Source organism: Mobula hypostoma, chromosome 1 (genome assembly GCF_963921235.1).
Source record: "Mobula hypostoma chromosome 1, sMobHyp1.1, whole genome shotgun sequence".
In the NCBI taxonomy this organism is placed as follows: Eukaryota; Metazoa; Chordata; class Chondrichthyes; order Myliobatiformes; family Myliobatidae; genus Mobula; species Mobula hypostoma.
Window position 1 is genome coordinate 185,965,950 of NC_086097.1, and position 24,567 is coordinate 185,990,516.

The window sequence follows — 24,567 nt, forward strand, 5'->3', positions numbered from 1 at the left end:
CAGATGTGTGCAGTTTTGGTCACATACCTATAGAAAAGATGTAACTAAAGTTGAAAGAGTGCAGAGAAAATTTACAATTATGTTGCTGGAACTGAATGACCTGAGTTGTAAGGAAAGATTGAATAGGTCAGGACTTTATTCCTTAGAACATAGAAGATTGAGGGGAGATTTGATAGAGGTATACTAAATTATGAGGGATATAGATGGGGTAAATGCTAGCAGGCTTTTTCCACTGAGGATTGGTGGGACTACAACTAGAGGTCATAGGTTAAGGGTGGAAGTATAAAGTTTAAGGAGAAACTTCATCAGAGTGTGGAACAAGCTGTCAGCGCAAGTAGTGCATATGAGCTTGATTTCAACATTTAAGAGAAGTTTGGATGGTACATGGATGGCAGGGGTATGGAGGGCTACGGTCCTGATGCAGGTCGAAGGGAGAATACAGCTTAAGAGGTTTGGCATGGGTGATGGGTTTGGCATCTATGACTCTATTGATTGAGTGGCCTATGAGACACTGGCATGGGAAGAGAAAATGGTGAAAAGACTGAATACCATGTCACTTGTGATGTTGGGGCTTCCAAAAACAAAAGGCTGTGGGGTATTCTTCAAATATTGCTTGATGTCCTTTCTAGAATTCTGTATTTAATCTCTCAATCTTTTATACACACAAATGGTTGCTGCTCAATGTGTCTTGTCCAGGAACTGCTCCAGTCTGACAAAGCATGGAACATAGAACCGGTTTTCACAGGTTATGTGACTGAGTAGGACGCGAATGAGCCCTGGTAAGAAGTACCAACAGTGAGCATCAGGAGGGAAACTCTTCTCTGATCAGACACTTGATGGTTCTAATTGTTAAGAGGCCATTTATCCCAGCTCACAGATATCACTGTGGGAGTGCCTCAGGATAATACTTAGGCCAATCACTTTCAGCTGCTTCATCAATAACGATCCATCCATGATTGTCAGAAGTAGAAATGTTCACTCGTGTGTGCAGTGTTCAATTCTATATGTAGCACCTCAGATAATTAATCAGTCAAAGTCTGCATGCAATACCATCTTCAAGCTTGTGTTGATAAGCATGAATTAAACCTCCACTGCCTCGCAGCCATACCCACCCAAGGGAAAGACTTTGGGAGTAAACCCCAAGGAAGAAATCCGGAACCGAGGTCCCTAAGGCAGTTTGACGTTGTTTACAATTTCACTCAAGCATCCTCTGTGATGACACTGGTGCCAAGCTATGGCTGTACTTGCCCTTCCTTTGAACTACACAGTGATGTGGAGAGTGGGAGTCCATGATCCCTTGGGTTTAATGGCTGCCTACTACTATTATTTGAGCTACAGATGAAGCAGGAAGTGATCGTCTCCAAAAATGTAATCTACACACTCGCTCCTTAAACTCAATGGCATTATCAAACATTCAGCACTGCTCCAGAAACTTAACCTCATCAGGCACAGAAGTATAGTCGTTACAAAAGCAGGCTGCGTATTTTATAACAAATGTCTCATATTATGACCCCTCACACCTCAGTTACCTATAAGCCACAAATTGAGAACAAGAGAGAATACCCTCCAAACTGCTGTGACAACCCTGAAGAAGATTGATATTTCTAATGACAAAGCAGACACTATGACTGGTTCTTTGTTCACTAGCTTAAACATTTACTCTTTCCAGCATAAGAACAGTGTGGTAATAATCAGCATTGCCTACAAGTTCAATGAAAACACTCTATCATGGCTTTTTCGCTGGCATTTCAAATGGCAACTTCCAATTCCTGCTGCATTATCCTGCTAAGTATCCTCTTGACCGAAAAGCGTAATGGTCTAAAATGTGGTTATGCTTTGTTAGTAGTTCTGTGGTGAACTGAGGTCTTCTTGGTAGGTCAGCTGCCCTCTGTCTTGTACACCTGCACATTGCAATGAAGATGTCAAAAACGAGGCACAGGTCATAAACGTTTATGTCACCATTGGTCTCGAGTCTGAGAGTACAAACATCTTGAGCTGAGGTGCTATATACACTTCATATATACTTATTATACTTTATACTTTATTGTCGCCAAACAATTGATACTAGAATGTACAATCATCATAACGATATTTGATTCTGTGCTTCCTGCTCCCTGGATTACAAATCAATAGTAAATATTAAAAATTTAAATTATAAATCATAAATAGAAAATATAAAAATGGAAAGTAAGGTAGTGCAAAAAAACTGAGATGCAGGTCCGGATATTTGGAGGGTATGGCCCAGATCCGGGTATGACAGCTTGAGTGGTGTATGTAGCAAGGTCCCATTTATTTGAATTGCATCATTGACCCTGATATAAAAGGTCAGTGACTGTGATTAAATTAAAATAAAAAGCAAAATTGAAACAGCCGAGAGTTTTGTTTTTCATCCTTATTTGGATTCAATTTAATGTTTTTAATTAATTTCTGACAAATGAACGTGTTTTAAAGCGTATTAATTATTTTATTACTACTTCAATATAACCCGTTTTACAATATTGAATTCCATGAAATGAATTTAATTATCTGAGTTCAAAGGCTGTGTTAGCATGATTTGTTAAAAGGACATCAGGATGGCCCAGGGTCAGGGCATCAGAATCTGGACTTGAGGCACGGTCATGAGTTATGGGCTGATACCCTGGTGGGGTGGTCATGGCAGTGAGACCTACAGTACAATCAAAGCCAAAATCTATAACACGTGAGTGTAACTGCAGGAATTGCAATAGTGACAAGCCAGGGTGGCTGGCTGGATCCAGCGTTGTTTTCTCATTCTGACCTTTGGTTTAACTCTATCATTACAGTTAGTAAGGTGGATTCACTGAAAGATTGGGAGGTCATTGCATTTCCACAATTAAATGCAGCAAGACATTGTAGTGAGATGGCAACTGAAAGAAAAACAATTATACTCTATAGACAAATGGATGCTACATATATTCATTGATACTTCCTTCTGACCACTGATCTTTCAGTGATTCACATTCAACTACTTGAAAAATATTTTTTACTGTGCACAATTTGCTGATGCATCTTAGAACCACCAGAGATTAATAAAGTGATTCATACTGCTTTATTGATCTTTATGAGAGATACTCACCCCATATTCATTATATTCCATCTTTAATTAGGTTTCCTGAAATGCTGACACATTTAAAATTGTGTGAATACTTCCTCATTTTTCTATTCACACTGCCATTAAAGCTTATACAGTAATGCAACATGGGACAGTTTTGTTTGACAAGAAAATCAGAGTTCGATAAGCTATTATTCAATTTGGTATCTGTGACAATAACTCAAAGGAATATTGATCATTATGAATTGAACATTGTGTTTTTTTCTAATCAGTGCACACTCTGCGATAAACTATAAATGAGTGGTTATATGAATGTAGTAATCTAGGATATTTTGAACTCTACTTTAGGCACCACTTCGGTCTCCTTCATCTCCACCTCATCTGTTCTCAGGATGAGGCTTCACTTTCCAGAGTCTGAGATGACCTCCTTCTTCATAGAATGGGATATCTCTTCCTCCACCATTGCTGCCCTCACCCCTGTTAATCACCACCTTACAAGAGAGAGTTCCTCTTGTCATCACTTCCCACCCCGCGAGCCTCCACATCCAGCACATCATTCTCTGCCACTTCCTCATCTTCCAGGGAAACCTACCAGTAAGCACATCTTTACCTCTTCCCCTCTCCCCCCAATTCTCTGGCTTTCTCAGGAATTGTTCTCTCTGTGATTCCTTTGTCTATTCTTCCCTACTCACTGATCTTCTTCCTTGCACTTATCCCTGCAAGCAGAACAAGTGCAGCACCTGTTCATTCACCTCCTCCCTCATCACCATTTAAAGCCCCAAACAACCCTTCCAGGTGAGGCAGCACTTCACCAGCAAGACTGTCGGAGTCCACTGTGTTCCCCGTGCGGCCTCCTCTACATCGGTAAGACCCAACGTAGATTGGGGGAGCTGCTTTGTCAAGCGCTTTCAGTCTGTTCGCAACAGTGAAGATTTCCTGGAGACCAACCATCTTAATTCCATTCTTGATTCCCATTCCAACATGTTGGTCCATGGCTTTCTCTACTGCCACATTGAAGCCACTCTCAGGTTGGAGGAGGAACTCCTCAGTAGCTTCCAACCTGGTGACATGAACATTGATTTCTCCAGCTTCTGGTAATGTCTCCCACTTCTGCCTTCTCTCCTTTTCCAGTCCCCATTCTGGCTCCCCTCTTATCCCTTCTCTTCTCCTTACCTGCCTATCACTTCCCCCAATGCCCCTCCTCCTTCTCTTTCTCCATGGTCCACTCTTCTCTCCTATTAGATTCCTTCTTCCTTAGCCTTTATCTTTCCCATCTATTACCTCCTAGCTTCTCACTTCATTTCCCTTCCTCCCTCCCTCACCCACCTACTTGGCTTCACTCTTCATCTTCCAGTTTGTACTCCTTCCCTTTCCCCCTCTTTCCTTTCCAGTCCTGATGAATGGTCTAGGCCTGGACCTTCATCTCTTTATTCCTCTCCATTGATGCTGCCTGCCCTGCTGAGTTCCTGCAGCATTTTGTATGTTACTCTGGATTTCCAGCACCTGCAAAATTTCTTCTGTTTAGGTACCACTATTCTGCTCAGAATAGGTAGCATCTGTTTGTTACAGCATTCTGCCTCTTTTGTGTGCACCAAGCAGTCAGTGTGCAGAATGATTTAGTCCTTGTGTTAAGGTTCCAAAATTGAGATATGTGCTTATCAGAATTATTATCAGCCTATCCTGTAGCAGCCAACCCTGCAAAATCATTCTGATTAATTCCACCTACGTATTCTGACAGAGTTCCAACTAGGACTGAACATCTATCATTTTTTTTGGGTGACTGATGAAAAGATATCCATTATATGGGGCCATTTTAACAGTGGTTTTGATTTTCTCTGAATCATGAACTTCAGATACAGGAGATACACAGAATAATGACCACTCTGGAGCAGTCCTTTCACAAAGTGGGGCAAATGTGGATGTGCTTTATACTTTTACCATTAGGAAATAAATTAAAATGTGTGGAAGGAGAAGGCAGAGGGGGAACATCGTCAAATATTCAGAGGACCTGGGTGTAAATTTTGCCAGGTTCAGATTTATGAAAGATGGATATAGAGAATAGTGTACACAATTGGGAGCCTCTTCTCATCTGTTACATACTGACAAAATTCAAAGAAATCTCACAATCTTAAGCATTTCTTTCCTAGCTTCACAAGTACAATCTCATTGCAGCAAATTGCATAGTGTACAATGTGACCTGGTTGCAGCTCCTGTGCCGAATAACATGGCCACTGAGTGTATGTTTGTGGTCTTCAGCTACTGTACTTCATCCACTTCAAGGACTTACGTGTTGTACATTCAGAGATGCTCTTCTGCACACCTCTCTTGTAACGCACTGTTAGTTGAGTTATTGTCGCTTCTCTGTCAGCTTGAACCAGACTGGGCATTCTCCTCTGACCTCTGTCACTAACAATGTGTTTTTGCCCACAGAACTTGCCACTCACTAGATTTTTTTTTGTTTCTTGCACCATTCTCAGTAGAGACTTTTGTGCGTGAAACAACAGAGTCCAACACAAAAATACTATGAAGTAACTCTTAAAGAGAGAGCTCCCAGGTCATTGCACAATAATGATATTTGTCAATGTCTCCTGCACCACCAACAACCTCATCAACTCTGGAGATCTCCCATCACTGCCACTAACCTCATAGTGCCCTTACCTTGCACTGTTCATTTCTATCTCCTATCTAAGATCCACAAACCTGACCATCTGGGTAGGCCCATTGTTTTTGCCTGTTTCTACCTCACTGGACCCATGGCCACATATCTCGACTCCATTTTATCCCCCTTGGTTCAGTCCCTTCCCAACTACATCTGCAACAATTTACATGCTCTCATCTCTTCAACAATTTTCAGTTCCATGGCCCTGGTTGCTTCATGCTCACCATGGATGTCCAGTCCCTATGCACTTTTATCCCCCACCAAGAAGGCCTTAAAATTTTCTGCTTCTTTCTCAGCAACAGACCCGACCAGATCCCTTCCACCAGCACCCTCTTCCATTTAGCAGAACTGGTCCTCACGCCTAACAATTTCTCTTTTGGCTCCTCCCACTTTCTCCAAACTCAAGGTATAGTCATAGGCATCCACATGGGCCCCAGATATGCCTGCCTTTTTTTTGGCTACATGGAACAGTCCATGTTCCAAGACTTACCTGGTAGTGCTCCACAACTTTTTCTGTGCAACATAGATGACTGCATTAGTGCTGCTTCATGCACCCATGCTGAACTCATCAATTTCACCAACTTTGCTTCCAACATCCACCCTGCCCTTAATTTCACTTGGTCCATTTCTGGCAACTCTCTCTCCTTTCTCAATCTCTCTGTCTCCATCTCTGAAGAATAACTGTCTATTGAGATCTTTTATAAACCTACTGATTCCCACAGATATCTTGATTATACTTCTTCCCATCCTGTCTCTTGTAAAAATGCCCCTCTCTTTTTTTCAGTTCCTTCATATCTGCCACATCTATTCCCAGCTTGAAGCTTTCCTTTCCAGGACATCAGAATGTCCTCTTTCTTCAAAGAACAGAGTTTCCCTTCCTCCTCCACCATTGATGCTTCCCTCATCCACGTCTTCTCCATTTCCTGGACATCCGCGCTCACCGCACCTTTTCTGCACCTTAACAGTAATAGAGTTCCTTTCATCCTCAACCACCGGCCAATGATCCTCTATGTTCAACATATCATCTCCGTAACTTCTGCCATCTTTAATGGGACCCTACCACTAGACAGATTTTCCACCCCACTCACTGCTTTCTGCAAGGATCACTTCTTCTGTGATTCCCTTGTTCAATCGTCCCTCCCCACTTATCTCTGGTTGAAGCGCAACACACGCCTATTCACCTCCTCCATCACCCTCATTTAGGGTCCCAAACAGTCCTTCTGGGTAAGGCAACACTTCACCTGTGAATCTGTTGGAGTGGTCTACTGTACTCAGTGCTCCTGTTGCGGCCTCCTCTACATTGTTGTGGCTTGACGTAGATTGAGATCAGCTCTGTCGAGCACCTCCACATAAAGCGGAACTTCCTAGTGGCCAACTACTTCAATTCCTCTCCCCATTACTGTTGCAAAATGTTGGTCAATGGCCTCCTCTTCTGCCAAGATGAGGTCACTGTCAGGTTGTAGGACCAGCACCCCGTTATCCATCTAGGTAGCCTCTACCTCCATGGCACAAACATTGATTTTCCAACTTCTGATAATTTTCTTCCCCTCACCTTCCCTATTCTTTAATTCCCCACCCTGGCCTCTTCCCTCTTCTACTCCCCTGCCTATCACCTCCACCTACTTCCCTTTCTCCCATGGTCTACTCTCCTCAGCTATCAGATTCCTTCTTCTCCAACTCTTTGCTTTTTCTACCTCTCATCTCCCAGCTTCCTACTTCATTCCTCCATCCCCACCCATCTAGTTTCACCTATGACCTTTTAGCATCCTCCTACCTTCTTATTCCGGCATCTTCCCCCTTCTTTTCCAGTCCCGATAAAGGGTCTTGACCTGAAATGTCAACTGTTTATTCATTTCCATAGATGCTACCTGACCTGCTGAGTTCCTCCAGCATTTTGTGTATATTGCACAATAACCACCTGTTCTGCAGGCATGCAACAGAATCTAAGGTGCCTAAGACATCTCAGGACTGAGTCTGACTTTCTTTGTATGAGATAATTTAAATTAGTAGTCACATGGTAAAATGTTTCTAGGAAAGTGTAAGTCCTGACGAAGGGTCTCGGCCTGAAACGTCGACTGCACCTTTTCCTAGAGATGCTGCCTGGCCTGCTGCGTTCACCAGCAACTTTTATATGTGTTGTTATCAGAATCTGATGGAGTTTTACTCTGACTTCAAGAAAAATATATTAAGTTTGAAACTAAATTTAATTATGAGGGACTAGTTGATTAAGGTAGATTGTTAAATTAAATTACTTCTTCTTAGGCAGTCTTTTTGAGTTCAGGATGACTTGCTTCCATTAAAATTCTGTGGGTCTTGAGCTGGCTGATGTGGGATTTGAGGGCTCTGCCACATTGCAGGTTGTTTAGGCAGGTGGATGGTTGACTGGATTGTTATTCACTTTTCCACAGCTTGTGCTCAACTTCCACGTGTTCCCATCAGATTTCTGGTACCTTTCCAAACACTTTCATGTCAGTTTTTTCTAGTCTTGGATCAGAGACCTCCACATCAGATTGTATGTTACCAAGGGGTCTTGAGGTACTTTTTCAGTCATCTAGAAATTTTGTTTCATGTATTCGAAAGTTGGAGCTCAAAATAATAACAAATTGTTTCAGACAACTATTAGATTAAGCCACAAACAAGAGAAAATCTGCAGATGCTGGAAATCCAAGTAACACACACACAAAATGCTGGAGGAATTCAGCAAGCCAGGCAGCATCTATGGAAAAAAGTACAGTCGATGTTCTGGTGGGCCAAAGGATCCATAGATGCTGTCTGACCCGCTGAGTCCCTCCAGAATTCTGTGTTTGTTTATGAGGTTAACTGGTATAATTGTAAGTATGTTACAGCATTTCAGAGAAAAAAAATTAAATAGTTGTGAATAAATGACTGGGAAATTAAAATTCTATAGCAAAAATAATAAAACTGTGGCTAACTAAATACGGTATGGAGGATTTTAGAAAAAAAAGTTTACTTTAATGTCTTCAAACCCAAGAATTGGGAAAGTATCAGGAACAAGGAGAGGATGAATTAAAGTTAGAGAAGGTATAACTAATGTAAACTAACAAGAACTATAACTAAAGTAACTCTCCAATCCCTAATGAGTAGCGACTGCAGAAAATTGTGTTGTAATTTCTGTGTAAGGGGGTTTCGACTTTTATGTTACTGCGGAGGCTAATTAAAATGGCGTCTTTGTTATGTTAATCTGGGGAATGCGGCTTTGTTGTGTTAAACGCTGAGAAAGTTTGAGCTAGCAGTTTGTTTTTGCTTTAGAGTGTGATAAGAGAGTGCTATTAACCAATTGGGATAGTTGTTATGGTTTTGGTGTATTTGAAGATACTGTATGCGCGGAGTTTTGGGGGAGGAGGGAGAGCGAGATAGAGGATGGACCAGGTGCTGTGAGTCCGCTAACGGGGTCGGACCCCGAGCAAGGTTCGGCAAGGAGAGGAGACGGAGATGGATTCGTGTGGAGCGTCTGGTCGACCACCGTTGTTGGTCCCAGGCGGCCGGTCGAGGTGGTCCGAGGGGTCGCAGGGTGAAGAAGAAGGTCCTTGAGCTCCAACTGTTGTTGTGCACGAAGAGATTGAACTTTGATAAGTGTGGCGCCTTTTATTTTCCTTTTATATTTTATTCTCTTTTAATTATATAGTTCCAGTAATATCTATAAACTGTATATCATTTAATTGCATCTGGTATATTGTCTGTTATTTGGGCGGGGTGGGGTACCTAACACAGCATCCACACAAATGAATTACCCAGTTTGCCAGGGCCAAGGCTGTTTCCCTCGACGACAGCGAGCCGAGCGACCCTGAGGGTGGCCGGGGGGGGCTACATTGTGGGGGCTTTGTCCGAGATTGAGTCTGCTGGTATGCTGTGTGGGTGCCCTGTTTAAATCTGTAATGTGTGTCTCTGTGGGTTATTTGCTGGTTATCGCTGTATACATTGTGGGTGCGGTCTTTGTTCGAGTTCCGGCTAGCATTGACGAGTTGGAGGTGGCACTTGGGGCTGCCCATGCGGTTGGGAGAGAGGGGAAAGAGTGGTCTGATTTGGAGGTAGTGTCTGCGAATAAATGTTCTAGCTCTGGCAGGCTCCGCCTGGCACTTGGGATAGTGTCCACCCCAAGAGGGGCGGAGACGTGCGAGACATGGGCGGAGCGGATCTCTCAGTTGTTAGATGAGTGGCAGTGCTCGGTTGAGGGACAGCGACAGGGATTGGTTGAAAGTTTGAGTAGGCGAGCTGGTGACAGTGTTAGAGCTGTCAGGTTCACTTACACTGTAGTGACAGCGGTCAGTTATTTGAAAAAGGGGGGAAAATTCTCAGTGTGTCTTCTCTGGCTAGGAGGGCAGCTAAGTTGCTTGCAGTGCCAGGGGGATCATTTCAGGGGATCAGCCCCTCCTTCAGTTGTTCAGCTGATCAGAGAGGGATCGAGAAACTTAGTGGAGACCCAGTGGGGGAAAGGCTTGGGGTCTCTTGAAAAGCACGTTCCCAGCAATGTACCACTAAACTTCCGCAAGGAAAAGACCTTATTCCTGAAGGCTTAGAGGGACCACGCCCTAGGGTGTGGTTACGGATAGAGGGAAGCGATGCTAAAGCCATCCTTGACCCCGAGGCGCAGGTCAAATTGTTGTTGTACGGTTTGTTTTACAACCGGTGTCTGAAGCGTTTACCCTTGACAACCGCAAGGGCACCGGAAACTTTGGGTACTAGTGGCAGTAGTTATCTGGAAGACGATGATTGGTTAATGATCCTGGAGTTCATGGAGGCATTTTCTGGGCACCCAGCGTGTCGCGTTGCTTCTGAGGACGTGTGTAGCAGCCTTGAGCCAGTACCGAATTTAAACGAGACCCAGCGGTGGTACGGCCTGAGGAAAGTAGCTGAGGGTGAGACCCTCTTAGTAGATGCTCTGAACTACCACGAGGGAGGGGAGTTGACCGCTGAAGACACCTCAGTGAGAGAGAGGTCGCGGCAACTGGACCCTAGCAGCGTGGAAGATGAAGGCAGCGTGTGTGTGGATTATGTGATGTGGTTTAATGTGCTTCATCTGAGGGGTGGATGTTGCCAGATCCTGAGGGGTGCGGCTGTTGAGCTGAAGATGGCCATTACTAGTTCCCTAGGATTCTTCCGATCTGAAAAGATGCCCAAGGGCATATCCGGAGCCCCTGCATCCTTCCCACAGGGCATGAGGAAGACCATGGGGGAAGTGAAGATGTGTGGAGTTTTGGCGTATGTGGATGACTGCCTAGAGCTTGGATTCGCCTGGGGGGACTATGAGGCGAGGCGAGTGGCTGAGCCCGGGTGACCGAAGCGAAGTGTCAAATGTGGAGGAGTTTTTGGCCGGAGGAGTTTGGTGCAATGTGAGAAAAATGACCCGACATACCAGTTGAACTTCCTGGTGTTGGGACAGACGGTGGTGGACCTGGGGATGGAAACCCAGGTCATCAATCTGAATGAGACACAGGGAAGAGAGGGGATTTCCGGGCCGACACTGCGGTCATGTACTGATGAATTAATCCAGCGAGAAGAAGCAATGACCCACCTTCGAAGGGATCAGCAGAAACTTAAGACGTCGATTCAGAACAGATCGGAAGACTTGCAAGTTGGGGAAGATCAAGGAAGTGTTCTGACTAAGATCAACAGAAAACCGAGAGCCCAGGGAGGGGAGTTTGACTACACTCCCGAGGAGGTGAAGAAATGGAGGACAGATCTCGGAAAAGGGAGGCGGACGCTTGAAAGGAACCTGAAGATGACTATCACGAGTTTAAATGAAGTGGGAAAACTGAACGTTGACCTGGAGGACGTCCTCAGGAAGAAACAACCGGAGGCTGAACATTCCTTAACTGCTGCTTTTCAGGTCAGGGTGGGAGAAGCTGGTGGGGTAACTGCGTCCCAGATTGAGATGGCCAGGAACCCTGAGTCAGAACTGCTGAGGCTGTGGCGAGAGTTGAAGGAGTCCCCGAAGAAGCTGACGTCTCGACTGCAGGAGGCTGAAGGGGTAGCCCCGGCTAAATGCTTCAGTTTGCAGAAACCTAAACAGCAGCTACCGATCGAGGGAATGAGGAAGGATACGGATTCGAAGGATGATGTGCTGGACATGTGGTACATGCTGCCTTTTGCTAACTTCCCTGTGATTGAGGAAGAGACCTTTGGCTCTTCTCCCACTGAGTCAGGTGTAGTGGGGAGGGCTAGCTGTGGGCAGTCTGAGTTATGGCAGGATCAGGAAGGAGGAGAGGCGGGGCCCCGGACACGGGACTGGGGGCTCCGAGCTGTAGTGGTGGTCTGAGTGAGAGAGGAGTTGGCAAGCAGGCCCGAGGTATCCCTAGTAGTGCCTGAGCCTTTTGGGTTTAGGTGAGGGGGTACAGAGGTCTCAGAGGGTTAAGAAGCTCCCAGATAGGTTGGCCTATGTAGCGCCCGTGGGACAGGAGTAAGGTCCAATGTTTGGGGAACACTGTCACTGTGTGTATCTGTGTATGTGTGTGTTGTGTGTCTGCAGGACTGGTTGGCGAGTTATTTAGAAGTCATGATGACATGACTTTATTTGGTGGGGGGAGAGTGTAAGGGGGTTTTGACTTTTATGTTACTGCAGAGGCTAATTAAAATGGCATCTTTGTTATGTTAATCTGGGGAATGGGGCTTTGTTGTCTTAAACGCTGAGAAAGTTTGCGCTAGCAGCTTGTTTTTGCTTTAGAGTGTGATAAGAGAGTGCTATTAACCAATTGGGATAGTTGTTATGGTTTTGGTGTATTTGAAGATACTGTATGCGTGGGGTTTTGGGGCAGAAGGCGGGAGAGCGAGACAGAGGATGGACCAGGTGCTGTGAGTCCGCTAACGGGGTCGGACCCCGAGCGGGACGTTCGGCGAGGAGAGGAGATGGAGACGGACTCGTGTGGAGCGTCTGGTCGACCACCGTTGTTGGTCCCAGGCGGCCGGTTGAGGTGGTCCGAGGGGGTCGCAGGGTGAAGAAGAAGGTCCTTGAGCTCCAACGGTTGTTGTGCACGAAGAGATTGAACTTTGATAAGTGTGGCGCCTTTTATTTTCCTTTTATATTTTATTCTCTTTTAATTATATAGTTCCAGTAATATCTATAAACTGTATATCATTTAATTGCATCTGGTGTATTGTCTGTTATTTGGGCGGGGTGGGGTACCTCACACAGCATCCACACAAACGAATTACCCAGTTTGCCGGGGCCGAGGCTGTTTCCCTAGACGACAGCGAGCCGAGCGACCCTGAGGGTGGCCGGGGGGGCTACATCTGTTTAACCAAAGTTTAAAAATTCCAATTTTTTTTGTCCAGGAAGAAATGTATTAATTCTTTATTTCCTCTTTGCAACAACCTTTATATTGTTCTTATATAGAAAAAAATCATTCAGAGATGTGAAGAAATAGATGTGAAAGAAAGCAATTATTGGGAATGTTACCCAAGAACATGGTTGAAGAAGCAGATTTTACAGATATTAAAGAAGGTAGAAAGGAAGAGTTTAAGAGATTAGATAGGGAATTCCTAAAGGGCAAGAGAATGGGTGTGGTAGATGATATATTTCTGGAAGTTGCATTGATAAGTAAGGGCAATGCTGTGGAAGTGAATTTAACATGAGATTCAAGGTTTTAATTTTTAGGTGTTCAGAATCAAGGCTGTTCAGCAAAGGCAGCAGTGATAAATAAGCAGGCAACTGTGAGATTTAATTCAACATTTATGATAAATTGAAACATTGTCGGAAAATTATTATTTGCACAGTTGGTAAAGGTCACAAGTTTGGGAGGTGTTTGGTGAAGATCCTTTGGTGAATTGCCACAAAATACATCAGTAATATGGAGAAGGAATGTTCAGGGTGATGGATGGGCTGTCAATCAAATATAATACTTTATCCTGAATTACAATATCAATCTTGTGAAAAATTCTTGGAGATGTGCTCCTTTCAAGCAAAATGATGATATTTATTATATACTGTCCCTGATTTTAGTTTCCTGATGGTGGCAAAGCTCTAAGGTGTCTGAAGATGAGTTGTGCAGGTCTGACCCTGCTGTTGTCACCACAATTTTTGTTGGATTAATCCAGTAAAGACTTTGATTACTGGTAATCTCCCATGATGTTTACAGTAAGAAATCTGGAAGTAGTGATGCTCTTGAATGTTAAGTCTGGTTGATTCAACTCTAATTGAAAGTGTTAATTTTGCCATGGTCATAGGACTTGAATATTATTGCCACCTATCAGTCCAGGTCCAGATGTTGGTCAGCTCATAATCTGAAAGAATGCAAGATTATACAGATTAGGGCTATGTACCCTGGAATTCTGAAGTGAAGTGGTTGAGTTAATCAATCTTTCAAGATATCAGGAGAAACTAATAGTGTGACAGAAAGAAAATATTTCTTCCATTCAGAAAACTGATAAAAATAGATTTAAAACTTCATAATTCTTACCATTCTTGTCAGCTCTTCGTAAGATCTGAAATGAATCATACACAAAAATGTACCATCAGTGTCAGGGCCAGGCCAGAGTAATAAGCCTCAGTGAAAAAACTCAATGTGAAAAAGTTGTCAATTAATGAAATGACTGAAAATTATTCATATTTCCTGCAGATTAATCACCTTTGTTAGTCAATTTTTCTAATACAGATGAAGGTTAAATATCTTAGCACATTACAGATCACATTAAATAGAAATGTGCTGGGCAGAGTTTCAATTAAATTTTGAAATTTGCAACTATTTAGCTTCATTCTGTGCTACATTTCAAGATCAGCTCAGCTAGTTGAAATTAATTGCTGTGTCAAAAATGCTACCTAAAAAGTTACATACTAAGTAAGTCTATTTCAAATGCTTTTCCAATAAATTGACAACACAAATGCATACAAACTGTATTCAGAACTAGAAATGAAAATATGAAAATCAGTATGCTAATTAATCTGATATAAAATTCTAAATCTGCTTAAGTGGAACAGAGAGATTTAAACAGATAGAATGCATAAGACATCCTAGTCACAGACCTCCAGTCAGAAAAATCACCTTTCTACTCTTTCTCTATGAGCAAGCCGATTTTGGATCCTATTTGTTAACAGATCATTGATTTGATATGACTTCTAGACCAGGCCCTGCTGAGGGATCTTGTCAAATGCTTAACTAAAGTCCATGTAAACATCATGCATTGCCCCGCCCTCAGCAATCATCTCTAGCATGTCCTCAAACATTCTCAGTCAAATTTATGACACAGGACCTATCCTGACTCTACTTCTAATTGTCATGTTCTTCCAAATGCGACAAACCTGTCATCAAGAACCTTCTCCAATAATTTCATTTTTTTTAAAGAAAATGTTTGTTAATTTGTTTTGATTATGGTTTCTATATTTATATATATAACCTTTCCAATTTCATAATATTCACCTGTTTTTGTTCTCATATAGAAAAATGGAAGAGCCAAATTCACAAAGAGCAATGAGGTAACTGTCTAATAATTTTGTGGATGGTGACTGGGTGACTGGGCGACTGGGCATGCACTAAGATAAAGTAAGGCTTCAAATTGGGCCATGAAAGATGAGAAAAGGGTCATGCTTAATGATTCATTCAAATTTGGCACCTCAATCAGTGTAGCATTCCAGGTACCGGGCTGAATTATATCCCTGGGTTATTTCATCAAATCCCATAACTTTCTCTCTCATGTCAACTGAATGCAGAGAGCTGAAAGAGCAGAACTTTGCACTCAGGTAACAATTTGTAATGAGTCCTCAGTGATGAGGCCCCACCTCTTCAATGGGTTACAATGTCACTTCCTGCCAAGGTATTGTAATAATCAGTGAATGTTTCTGAATTTCATAGAGATACAAGGACTAATACAATCATTTTGAATAGTTAAACATTTAAATTAATTAAAATATTATTTTGAAATCTGAAAAAGAAAAACAAGTTTACCTTTATCTACCTTTCCCCATCTTAATGGCTAGAAATTCATATTCTAATAAAACAAACTCCAATTTTATTTCAGCAATGGGAAGGTGAATTCTTCAGCTAAGTAGTGGAGAATCCAATGTTATGCTTGCTTATTTTATTTTGAAGCAACTGATTTCTAGCAAGATTACTATGATGGAAATGATTTCATATTCATATTCTATGATGACATAAAAGGAGGGCATTCAGCCCATCTGTGCCAGAGCAATTCCACAGTCCCAGTCTCCCACTTACCTTCCTGCCAACTGTTTATATCATATGTCCATTAATGCCACACCCCCCGCTCAAGGATAACCTTTAGGGAATCCTGCACAAGGATTCCCAAGTTCCTTTGCACCTCTGAATTTTCTCCCCATTTTGAAAGTAATCTATGCCTTCGCTCCTGCCACTAAAGTGCACAATCATATCCCTGAAATATTAACTCTTTCACTTTCCACAGATGTTGACTGACCAGCAGAATATTTCCAGCATTTTTGCTTTCTATTCCAGATTACTAGCATCTATATTTGTTCAGACTGTTGAGAAAATTGCCTAGTTTAAGATACTTGCACAGGCAAATTTCACTTTAGTGCCTTGACCCACTTCTCCTGAAGGTGCTTTAATGCAAATACTCAATTCCACTTTAACACTGTTCCCAAACTAGTCATTGCCGCATGTGGGTCTTTTCCACTGGACCTGTGTCTCCATTACATGTAGAGTGCTACCATTGTATTTCTGAATTGATAGTTCCTTACATTCCTTAACTGCTTTACCTTGTACTACCTCAGTGCTCTGTAGTAACAAATCGATTTGTATGAACAACATGCAAGACAAGTTTTTCACTGTACCCCAGTACGTGGCAACAAAAACCAATTTACCTATGTACATGTTTTCACCCATCACTGCTGTTTTCCCTTAGACTTCCAAAAACGAATAACGGCCTATCCTAATTGTATGGAAGCTGGGATATTGAAAAAAGTAGCCTGTTTATAATTCAAAGTATATATATATAGTTTTAGTATTAAGGAATTTTCATTGTGGTTCAAAGTTTTTGTATTAGCCTGTTAAATTTGCACTTTCACTTGAGTAGTTGGAGGGTGCCTTTCCATTTAAACGGAATAGATCCAGTCAGTGGCTCCGAATCCAGAGGCAGCCCCAGGGCTTGCTGGCTTGCTTACTATAAGGATTTAAAAAAAATAATTTGAAACATTTTTTTATTTGATTCTGTTGATTTTTTTAAAAATCCACTGTAGTATTAACACAAAATAATCTGCAGATGCTGGGGTCACTGTAGTATTAATGTTGGTGCTTTAGCAGATGCAATTAAAACTTCCAATGTTTGACTGAAAAAAAGATTCAGATGCGAAATCAATACCAACATTTTGCCAAGTATCCTCCATTAGTTCATTATTCAATTCGAAACAATTTGCTCAAAGTGCTTCTTCACCGCATACACCCAAAATTTATATTTCAGAGCATTAATCGCTGCAATACTTTAAAGCATTTTTTTTCTGAAAGTGCAAACCGCAATTTCATCTATTTAAGTATACCGCATCAATTTAAGAATCGTATATTACTGCACAATGGGCATTTCATATATGTGTCCCAAAGTGTGAGGATATAAACTGCCGACAGCTTGTGTTGCTGCTGGTTTTAGCTCGGGTTACCGCTAAGTAATTGTGTTAAATTGATATTTTGAAGAATTTCCTTCAATACTTACGTCCAGGAAAATCAACGTGCCTTTCTTCAGCTGAAGCGAAGATGTGGTATCACAATTCGGTGCTTCTGTTGAAAAAGGATGCGTTTCCGGGCAAGCCATTGTTAAAGAGAATTTCTGTAATACGCAAACTTGATGACTTTTTTCTTCTGAAATGCGGACGAGTTAATTACTAAGAAATCCAGCATACATCTGCGCAGATGCCTTTCCGGAGGCTATCTCTGCGATTTGTCGCTGCTCTGGGTATGTTTTGATCTGAGCAGGTTGCCGCTGTTTGGGTTCGGGGGCCACGCGATCACATGCACACACTCATTCAGAAGTCGAAACTCCGCAGACGGACGTTTACGATCTAATCTCGGCAGATCTGAGCACATATACTGTCGGCTTCGCGCCGCTTCCGCTAAAAACAAACACACACACACACACACACACAGTGGAACTGACGCCTATTTTGTGAAACCGCCTATATCGATTCCCGTTTATTTCTGCCTTTTCACCCATTCCCGTTTTTCTTCATCTCAGGATACACTTTCTCCCGCTTTAGTTTCCTGTTTTATTTAAAAATCTGATTTGCTCCTTTTTCTTTTAGTTTCTTGCATTTTTCTTTCTCCTTTGGGGCTGCCTCCACTTGTACATCTCCCCAATTGCGAAGTCAATCCGTATTAGTTGTTTGACAATATCTCCTAGTGATAGACAGGGCTCTTTGACAGAAAACATGAAATCACTGTCTCAATGGCGATACATATATGAAACGAAGCTCGAAAACCGAACAACTGCATTTGTCGGTGCTCTTCAAGTATTTTGAATACAGTATTCCGTTCCAGGCAGATAGAACTGAAGAAACACAGATTGTTGGAGGAACCCAGTTTCGATAGAAATGAATACTGTACACGGTCAATATTTTGGGCAGAGACCTTTCTTCGGGGGGGGGGGGGGGGGAGATAGCTAGAAGGAGATAGGTGAAGCCGGGAGGAAAAGGGCTGAAGAAAGAATTTTATAGTAAGGTTGACCATGGGAGAAAGGAATGAAGGACGGGCAGGTGGGAAGGTGTACGATGCCAGAGTGGGCAATAGGAGGGGAGGGGGAAGGAGTTTCTGCTTAAATCATAAGGAGAAATCGGTGCCATCGGGTTGTGGGCTACCCAACCGGAATATAAGGTGTTGCCCCTGCGCCCTGAGGGTGGCCCCAAAGTGGAAGCAGAGGAGGCCATGGACTGACGTGCTGGAACGGGAATGGGAATCAGAATTTAAATGTTTGGCCAGTGGTAAGTTCCACTTTTGGTGGATGGTGCGGAGGTGCTCGACGAAGCGTTGCCCCAATTTAACCGCTTGCAGTGATAAATGCCGGGAAGGAAATTAGTGAATTAGTGGGGAGAGATGAATGGACAAGGGAATCACGGAGGAGCGATCTCTGCGGAAAGTGGAGAATGGGCGAGGGGATAGTAGGATCCCGTTGGAACGCAAGTTACAGGAAATGATGGAGGCTCATGGGGTGGTAGGTGAGGACAAGAGGAACTCTTTCATTGTTAAGGCAGCGGGAAGATAGGGTGAGCGTGGATATCCAGGAAATGGAGGAGATGCGGGTGAGGGCAGCATCAATGGTGGAGGAATGAAAGCCCTGTTCGTGGAAGAAAGAGGGCATCGATGGCAAGGAAATCTGCATCATGGGAACAGACGGGGCGGAGACAAAGGAACTGCGAAAGAGGGAGCGCATTTTTATAGGACACAGCCTGGGGAGAAGTATAGTCAAGACAACCGTGAGACGGTAGGTTTATAAAAGACGTCGGCCGACTGTTTGTCCCCAGAGATGGAGACAGAGAGATCGAGAAAGGAGAGGGAGGTGTCAGAAATGGACCAAGTGAATTTAAGGGCGGGGTGGAAGTTAGAAGCAAAGTTGATGAAATTGACGAGCTCAGCATAGGTGCATGAAGCAGTACCAATGCTGTCGTCAACGTAGCAGAGGAAGAGTTAGACAGCATTACCTGGAAAGGCTTGAAATATTGACTTTTCTACATAGCAATATTTCTGAAAAATAAGCATTGAATAGAGGTAGATCCAACACCCAAATTCATATTCTATAAAACAAGCCAAATTGAAAATCTTAGCAAATAGAACCATTCTAATTATTTTCATTAAACATTTCTGAGTCATAATTTCCAGAATGTGGGGATGGGCAGAGCAGATGGGGCTTGTCGCCGGCGGTTGGCAACCCATGTAGAAGGAAAATTTAGATTTCAAATCTTGGCTGCCTTGCAGCTATACCCACTCATGGGCTTCCGGAGTAAACCTAGAGGAAAGATTCAGAGTTGAAGTCCCTAAGGCAGTCCCAAGATGAGTTCAAAGCTGACTGGCAACTTCTGCGACGCCACTGGTGCCAAACTGTATCAGTCTCTGCTGTTCCTTTGGATTCATCAGCTGCGTGTGTGTGTGACAGAGGGGTGCCTGCTGCACAGACAGCAGCTCACTCTCCAGATGGTATTGCCCTGGCTTGCACATCACCAGCGAGGACACATTATCCATGCTTTATCCCAGCCAACAGAGGCCCTGCAGAATTCCCAGTTCTTCATTTAAACATAGCTCAATCTTTAAAAACAGAAAGTAACCAGATTCCAGTGGTTAGTGATAGGGTACAGATCAAACAAATCCTTACATTGAAAATACGGATATCCAAGCAAGATGCATCTGGATGTTTTCACAAGGGCCTGCTATTTCTTTCAACAGATTTTACTAAAATAATCACCAAAAGGTTGTAAAAAATTATAGCATATCAAGCTTAAAATATAGTGAGCACAAATTGAATTTCTGTTCCCTAATTACAATAGTTTAAAAAAGACCAAATGAATAGGTATCACCTTCTTAGATCAAATTTATCTCTTTTGCAGATTTCTACCAATGGGTCCATTTGCTTACCTTCATTTTGTCCTTTTTGTCCTACAAGTACACCACACAAAGTTTAAAAATGTCAGAAGTGCAGGGCTGTGCATTCACTTGAGCCTCCGCCACCATTCAATAGTTTAAATGAATTGGAGATGACCTTATTGAACATGTAAGACACCTCTAGTATCTTATTTATTCAATAAGGTCATCTTCCATTCTTCTAAATTCCAAAGGGTAAAGGCACAATCATTCCTCATTAGACAAACAAATGAAAGTTATTAGAAAGGACTCTAATGCAAATATTGAATAGTCCTCATTAAGTACAACCAAAACTGTTTGCATTACACCTTGTGTGGTCTCATTGATACCCAGTACAGTTGTATCAATCCATCCTCATATTTTACTCCATCTCCTTGTAATAAATTCCAGTTACCTTTCCAATTACTCGATGAACCCACATGCTAAGACCCAGCATCAACTTACATGGCACCACACTAATTTCAGCAATCAAATACAATGATGACTCATTTATTTCCATTTTTGTTTCTGTTTGTTTGTCAATCCATGTGCATATATTATTCCCAAAATCATGAGCATTGATACTCTTTATGCAATTTTATTGTATGTTTTTAGAAAATGCAAATACACCACATCTTCTGGTTTCCTTTTATCTACAGTTTTCAAAGAATCCTATTTCATAAAACAATATTGACTCTGCCTGATGGTGTTATAATTTCCAAAGTGTCTACTACACCTTTCTTGAAGAAAGGTGTTAGGATAATTGGCCATAGTTTGTAGCAACTAGTGTTACATTTTCTATGGCTTCCTAGTTTTACTTTTTAAAATAAATATAATTGTACACATTAATTAATTGTATATAATCATACAGGTTCAATTTGAACAATGTTTAGTATTTATATTTATTGCCTATCTATTCAAATAATCTATTCTATTTATTTTAAACCATCCTTTATGGATTTTATTTTTCTCATTTACTGGCCCACAACGTGATATTCCTAAAATGAACACTTAAAAATTTCAACTTCCTTATTTACCTGTACATGGATCATTGAGTGCTTACTTTTGGAAGGAATATAGCTTTGTTGAGAATAATATTCAAAAGGTTTGACACCCTTCCATCATGCAGCATGGAATAAACCCTTCTGGCCCAATAAGCCACACCGCCCTGCAACCCATCTATTTAATCCTACCCTAATCACAGGACAACCTACAATGGCCAATTACCCTACTAACTGGTATGTCTTGGGAAAGTGGGAGGAAACCAGAGCGCCTGGAGGAAGCTCATGCGTTCAAGGGAAGGACATACAGATAGTGTTGGAATTGAACTCTGAACTCTGATGCACTGAGCTGTAACAGCATCGCGCTAAACTCTGGTTTGTCCTCCCAAGGTCCTCCCTCATACTTGTCTGCATTTTTCCATTTGGCCCAGATTCCACCACAAGCTTTGATTGCCTTCCTTGCTGTGACTACACCACCACCCCCCCAATCTTGATGTTGTCCGCATATTTGCTAATCCACATTACCACATTATTATCCAAATTGTTGATACAGATGACAAACAACAAACCTAGCACCAATCCCTGTGGGTCACCAATAGTCACAGGTCTCCAGTCAGATAGGCAACCTCTCTCTGTCTATTCCTGCAAAGCCAATGTCCAAATCCAATTACTACCTCATTCTAAATGCCTTCTTGACCATCACCCATACGGGATCTTGACAAAGGCTTTGCTAAAGCTCACATAGATTATATCCACTGCCTTTTGTAGTAACTTGCTAAAAAAGCTCAAAGATTGGCTAGACATGACCTACCATGCACAAAGCCATATTGGCTATCTCCAATCCATCTCTATCTAACTGAATACTTACATATTCGGTCATTAGAATACCTCCCAATAAGTTACCCACTATTGATGTCAAGCTCACTGGCCTATAGTTTCCCAGCTTGTTGATAGAGCCCTTCTTCAACAATGGAACAACACTAGCTATTCTCCGATCCTTTGGTCCTTCACCCTTGGCTAAGGGTGTTTTAAGTACCTCTGCTAGGGCCCTTGCAATTTTTGCACTAGCCTCCCACAAGGTCCGGGGAACACCTTGTCATGCCCTGAGTATTTATCCTCCATAACTTTCCTCAAGTTAGCAAGCACCATCTCTCCTGCAGTCCGTATATGGTCTGTGACCTCACCGTTGTTTTGACACACTTCTATAGATTCTGTATTTATCTGCCAAATAAATATAGGTGCAAAAAATCTATTTAAGATCTCCCCCAGGTACTCAGCTAGATGTCTCCAACAACACCACCTAAATTTGGGATTTTTATATTACCAGGAAAGGCAAAAGCAAGGCCCAAGGGAACAATAGTACTGACATGTTCCTTTCCAAGTCAGATAATATCCTGACTTGGAAACATTTCGTTCCTGCCTCATTGTTTCAGGATATATGCGAATCACGGAACTCCCTCCCAACACTTTATCAGAAGGACTGCAGATATTCAAAATGGCAGCCACCACTACCACCTCAAGGGCAATTTGGAGTGGCAAGTGAATTGCTGGCCATGTCTGTGATGTCTATGTTAAAAAAAAAATGGATGAATACGTCTTCTGATATGTTAAAAACCCTCACAACTTTGAGAGTCAACAAAGCTGGGAATGAGGGTTTGCTGACTGCCAATATTTTGAAGGTAATTTCAAAGGTGGGAGTTCTTCAGAGTGCCATTGGGAACTCTATCATTACTCTGATCTCAGTGCTGGAGCATTCAACGAGATGAAGATTTCACATCCAGGAACCACAGATAACAATTGCTAGATGTTAGATCGCACCATCAAGATCTGACCTATTAGAAATAAAGTTTAGGAAGATCAACTTACAACATGTCGCCTTTTTGCATTCCTGTGTTTATTCTTTTAATTGTGGATTAACTTTATACCTGTGTTCAAAGTACATGTGAAAGAACATGCTTACAGTGTCAGCAGATAATTATCATACTTCCTTGTCAGTTTTCAATTGTACAAAAGTGCCCTCTTCAGCATTAAATTGGAAATACATTGGATTGGGGCAATACCAAATGCAACATAATGTATATAAATTAAACCATGCTTTTTTTGACCTGATACAGTCTCTTCACACAATTCATGCTGCCTGCTCATTATCTTCATCATCCAGGTAACACAAATATGTACTTCAAGCTTACCAAACGTTAACCCAGTTTAAAAACAGCCTGCATTATTATGTGCGGAGCACATCATGGTTGGGACCAGCAGTATAATTTCAAATACAGGTTCGAATGACCAAATTGGAAAGGAGGAAATGAATTCTCTATTCAGTTAGCTCAAATATTCTTCTGGGCACAGGTTATAAGAAGCAGAGGGAAGGTCCATTTGCCAAGGCCAATATAAGGATTCAAGCATGTTTTGATGACAACACATTTATCAGTGCATCAAAGCAGAGAAAATGATGACAAACAGGGGACATGTCAGGAGGGAGAGGGAGTAAGAATCAGTGCCTGCTGAGTACATTTAAAAATCACTTCCCCGAGTGCGGCTTCAACAACACCCAAAGTTTAAAGTAAACTTATTATTGAAGTACGTATATGTTACCATATACCACCGAGAATCATTTTCCTGCAGACATTTTTGGTAGATACAAAGAAATACAATGGAATCTATGAAAAACTACACACAAAGATGGTCAAATAACCAATGTGCAAAAGACAAACTGAGCAATGTAAAAAAAACAAATGATAATAATGATAAACAAACAACAAATAGTGTTGAGAACATGAGCTGTAGTATCATTGAATGTGGGTCCATAGTTCGTGGAATCAGTTCAGTGTTGAGGTGAGTGAAGTTATCCGCCCAGGTTCAGGAGCCTGATAATTGAGGCGTAATAACTTTTAAATGCCGAGGTACCAGCTCTGGAATGATATGTTGATAATTAACCCACGTTGATTGCACATTTAGTATACTTGGTTTTAAATATTGTATGCACCAGTTTCTCAGGCTTCCTAAAACCTATCCATGAAAACAAAACAAATCAATCCCGTTGAAGCATGATAGCGAATTCTCTCAGAGGTCTTCTTTCTTGCAAACAGGAAACGGCTTGTTCACAATAATTTTGCTATTCTAAAATGCTTTGTTTTACGTTTTGCATTCTGACAGTTACATTCTGCACATTGGGTCCTGGAAAAATATTATTTCTTGCACAAGGATATTAATGTCGATGACATGATAGCATAACACAAGAGACTATGATTTAATCCAGACCATTGATGACGTCAATGGAGTTTGCAATTGCTCCATGTCCCCCCCCGACACACT

General features: G+C 42.1%; 1 protein-coding gene across 3 annotated transcripts in view; it reads right to left on the bottom strand.

Moving 5' to 3' along the window:
• necab1 (N-terminal EF-hand calcium binding protein 1) overlaps positions 1-24,567 on the bottom strand; it is a 139,987-nt gene that overhangs the window by 115,032 nt on the left and 388 nt on the right. The window contains exons 1-2 of one of the 3 annotated variants that reach the window (XM_063061475.1): positions 17,361-17,789; positions 14,144-14,168 (exon numbers count right to left, since the gene is read on the bottom strand). In XM_063061475.1, the coding sequence (XP_062917545.1) occupies positions 14,144-14,168; positions 17,361-17,459 (124 nt within the window). In that variant the 5' untranslated portion in view covers positions 17,460-17,789. Of the gene's footprint in view, positions 1-14,143; positions 14,169-17,360; positions 17,790-24,567 lie in introns of those variants that run through there. The other 2 variants (XM_063061482.1, XM_063061488.1) reach the window with 2 other exon arrangements.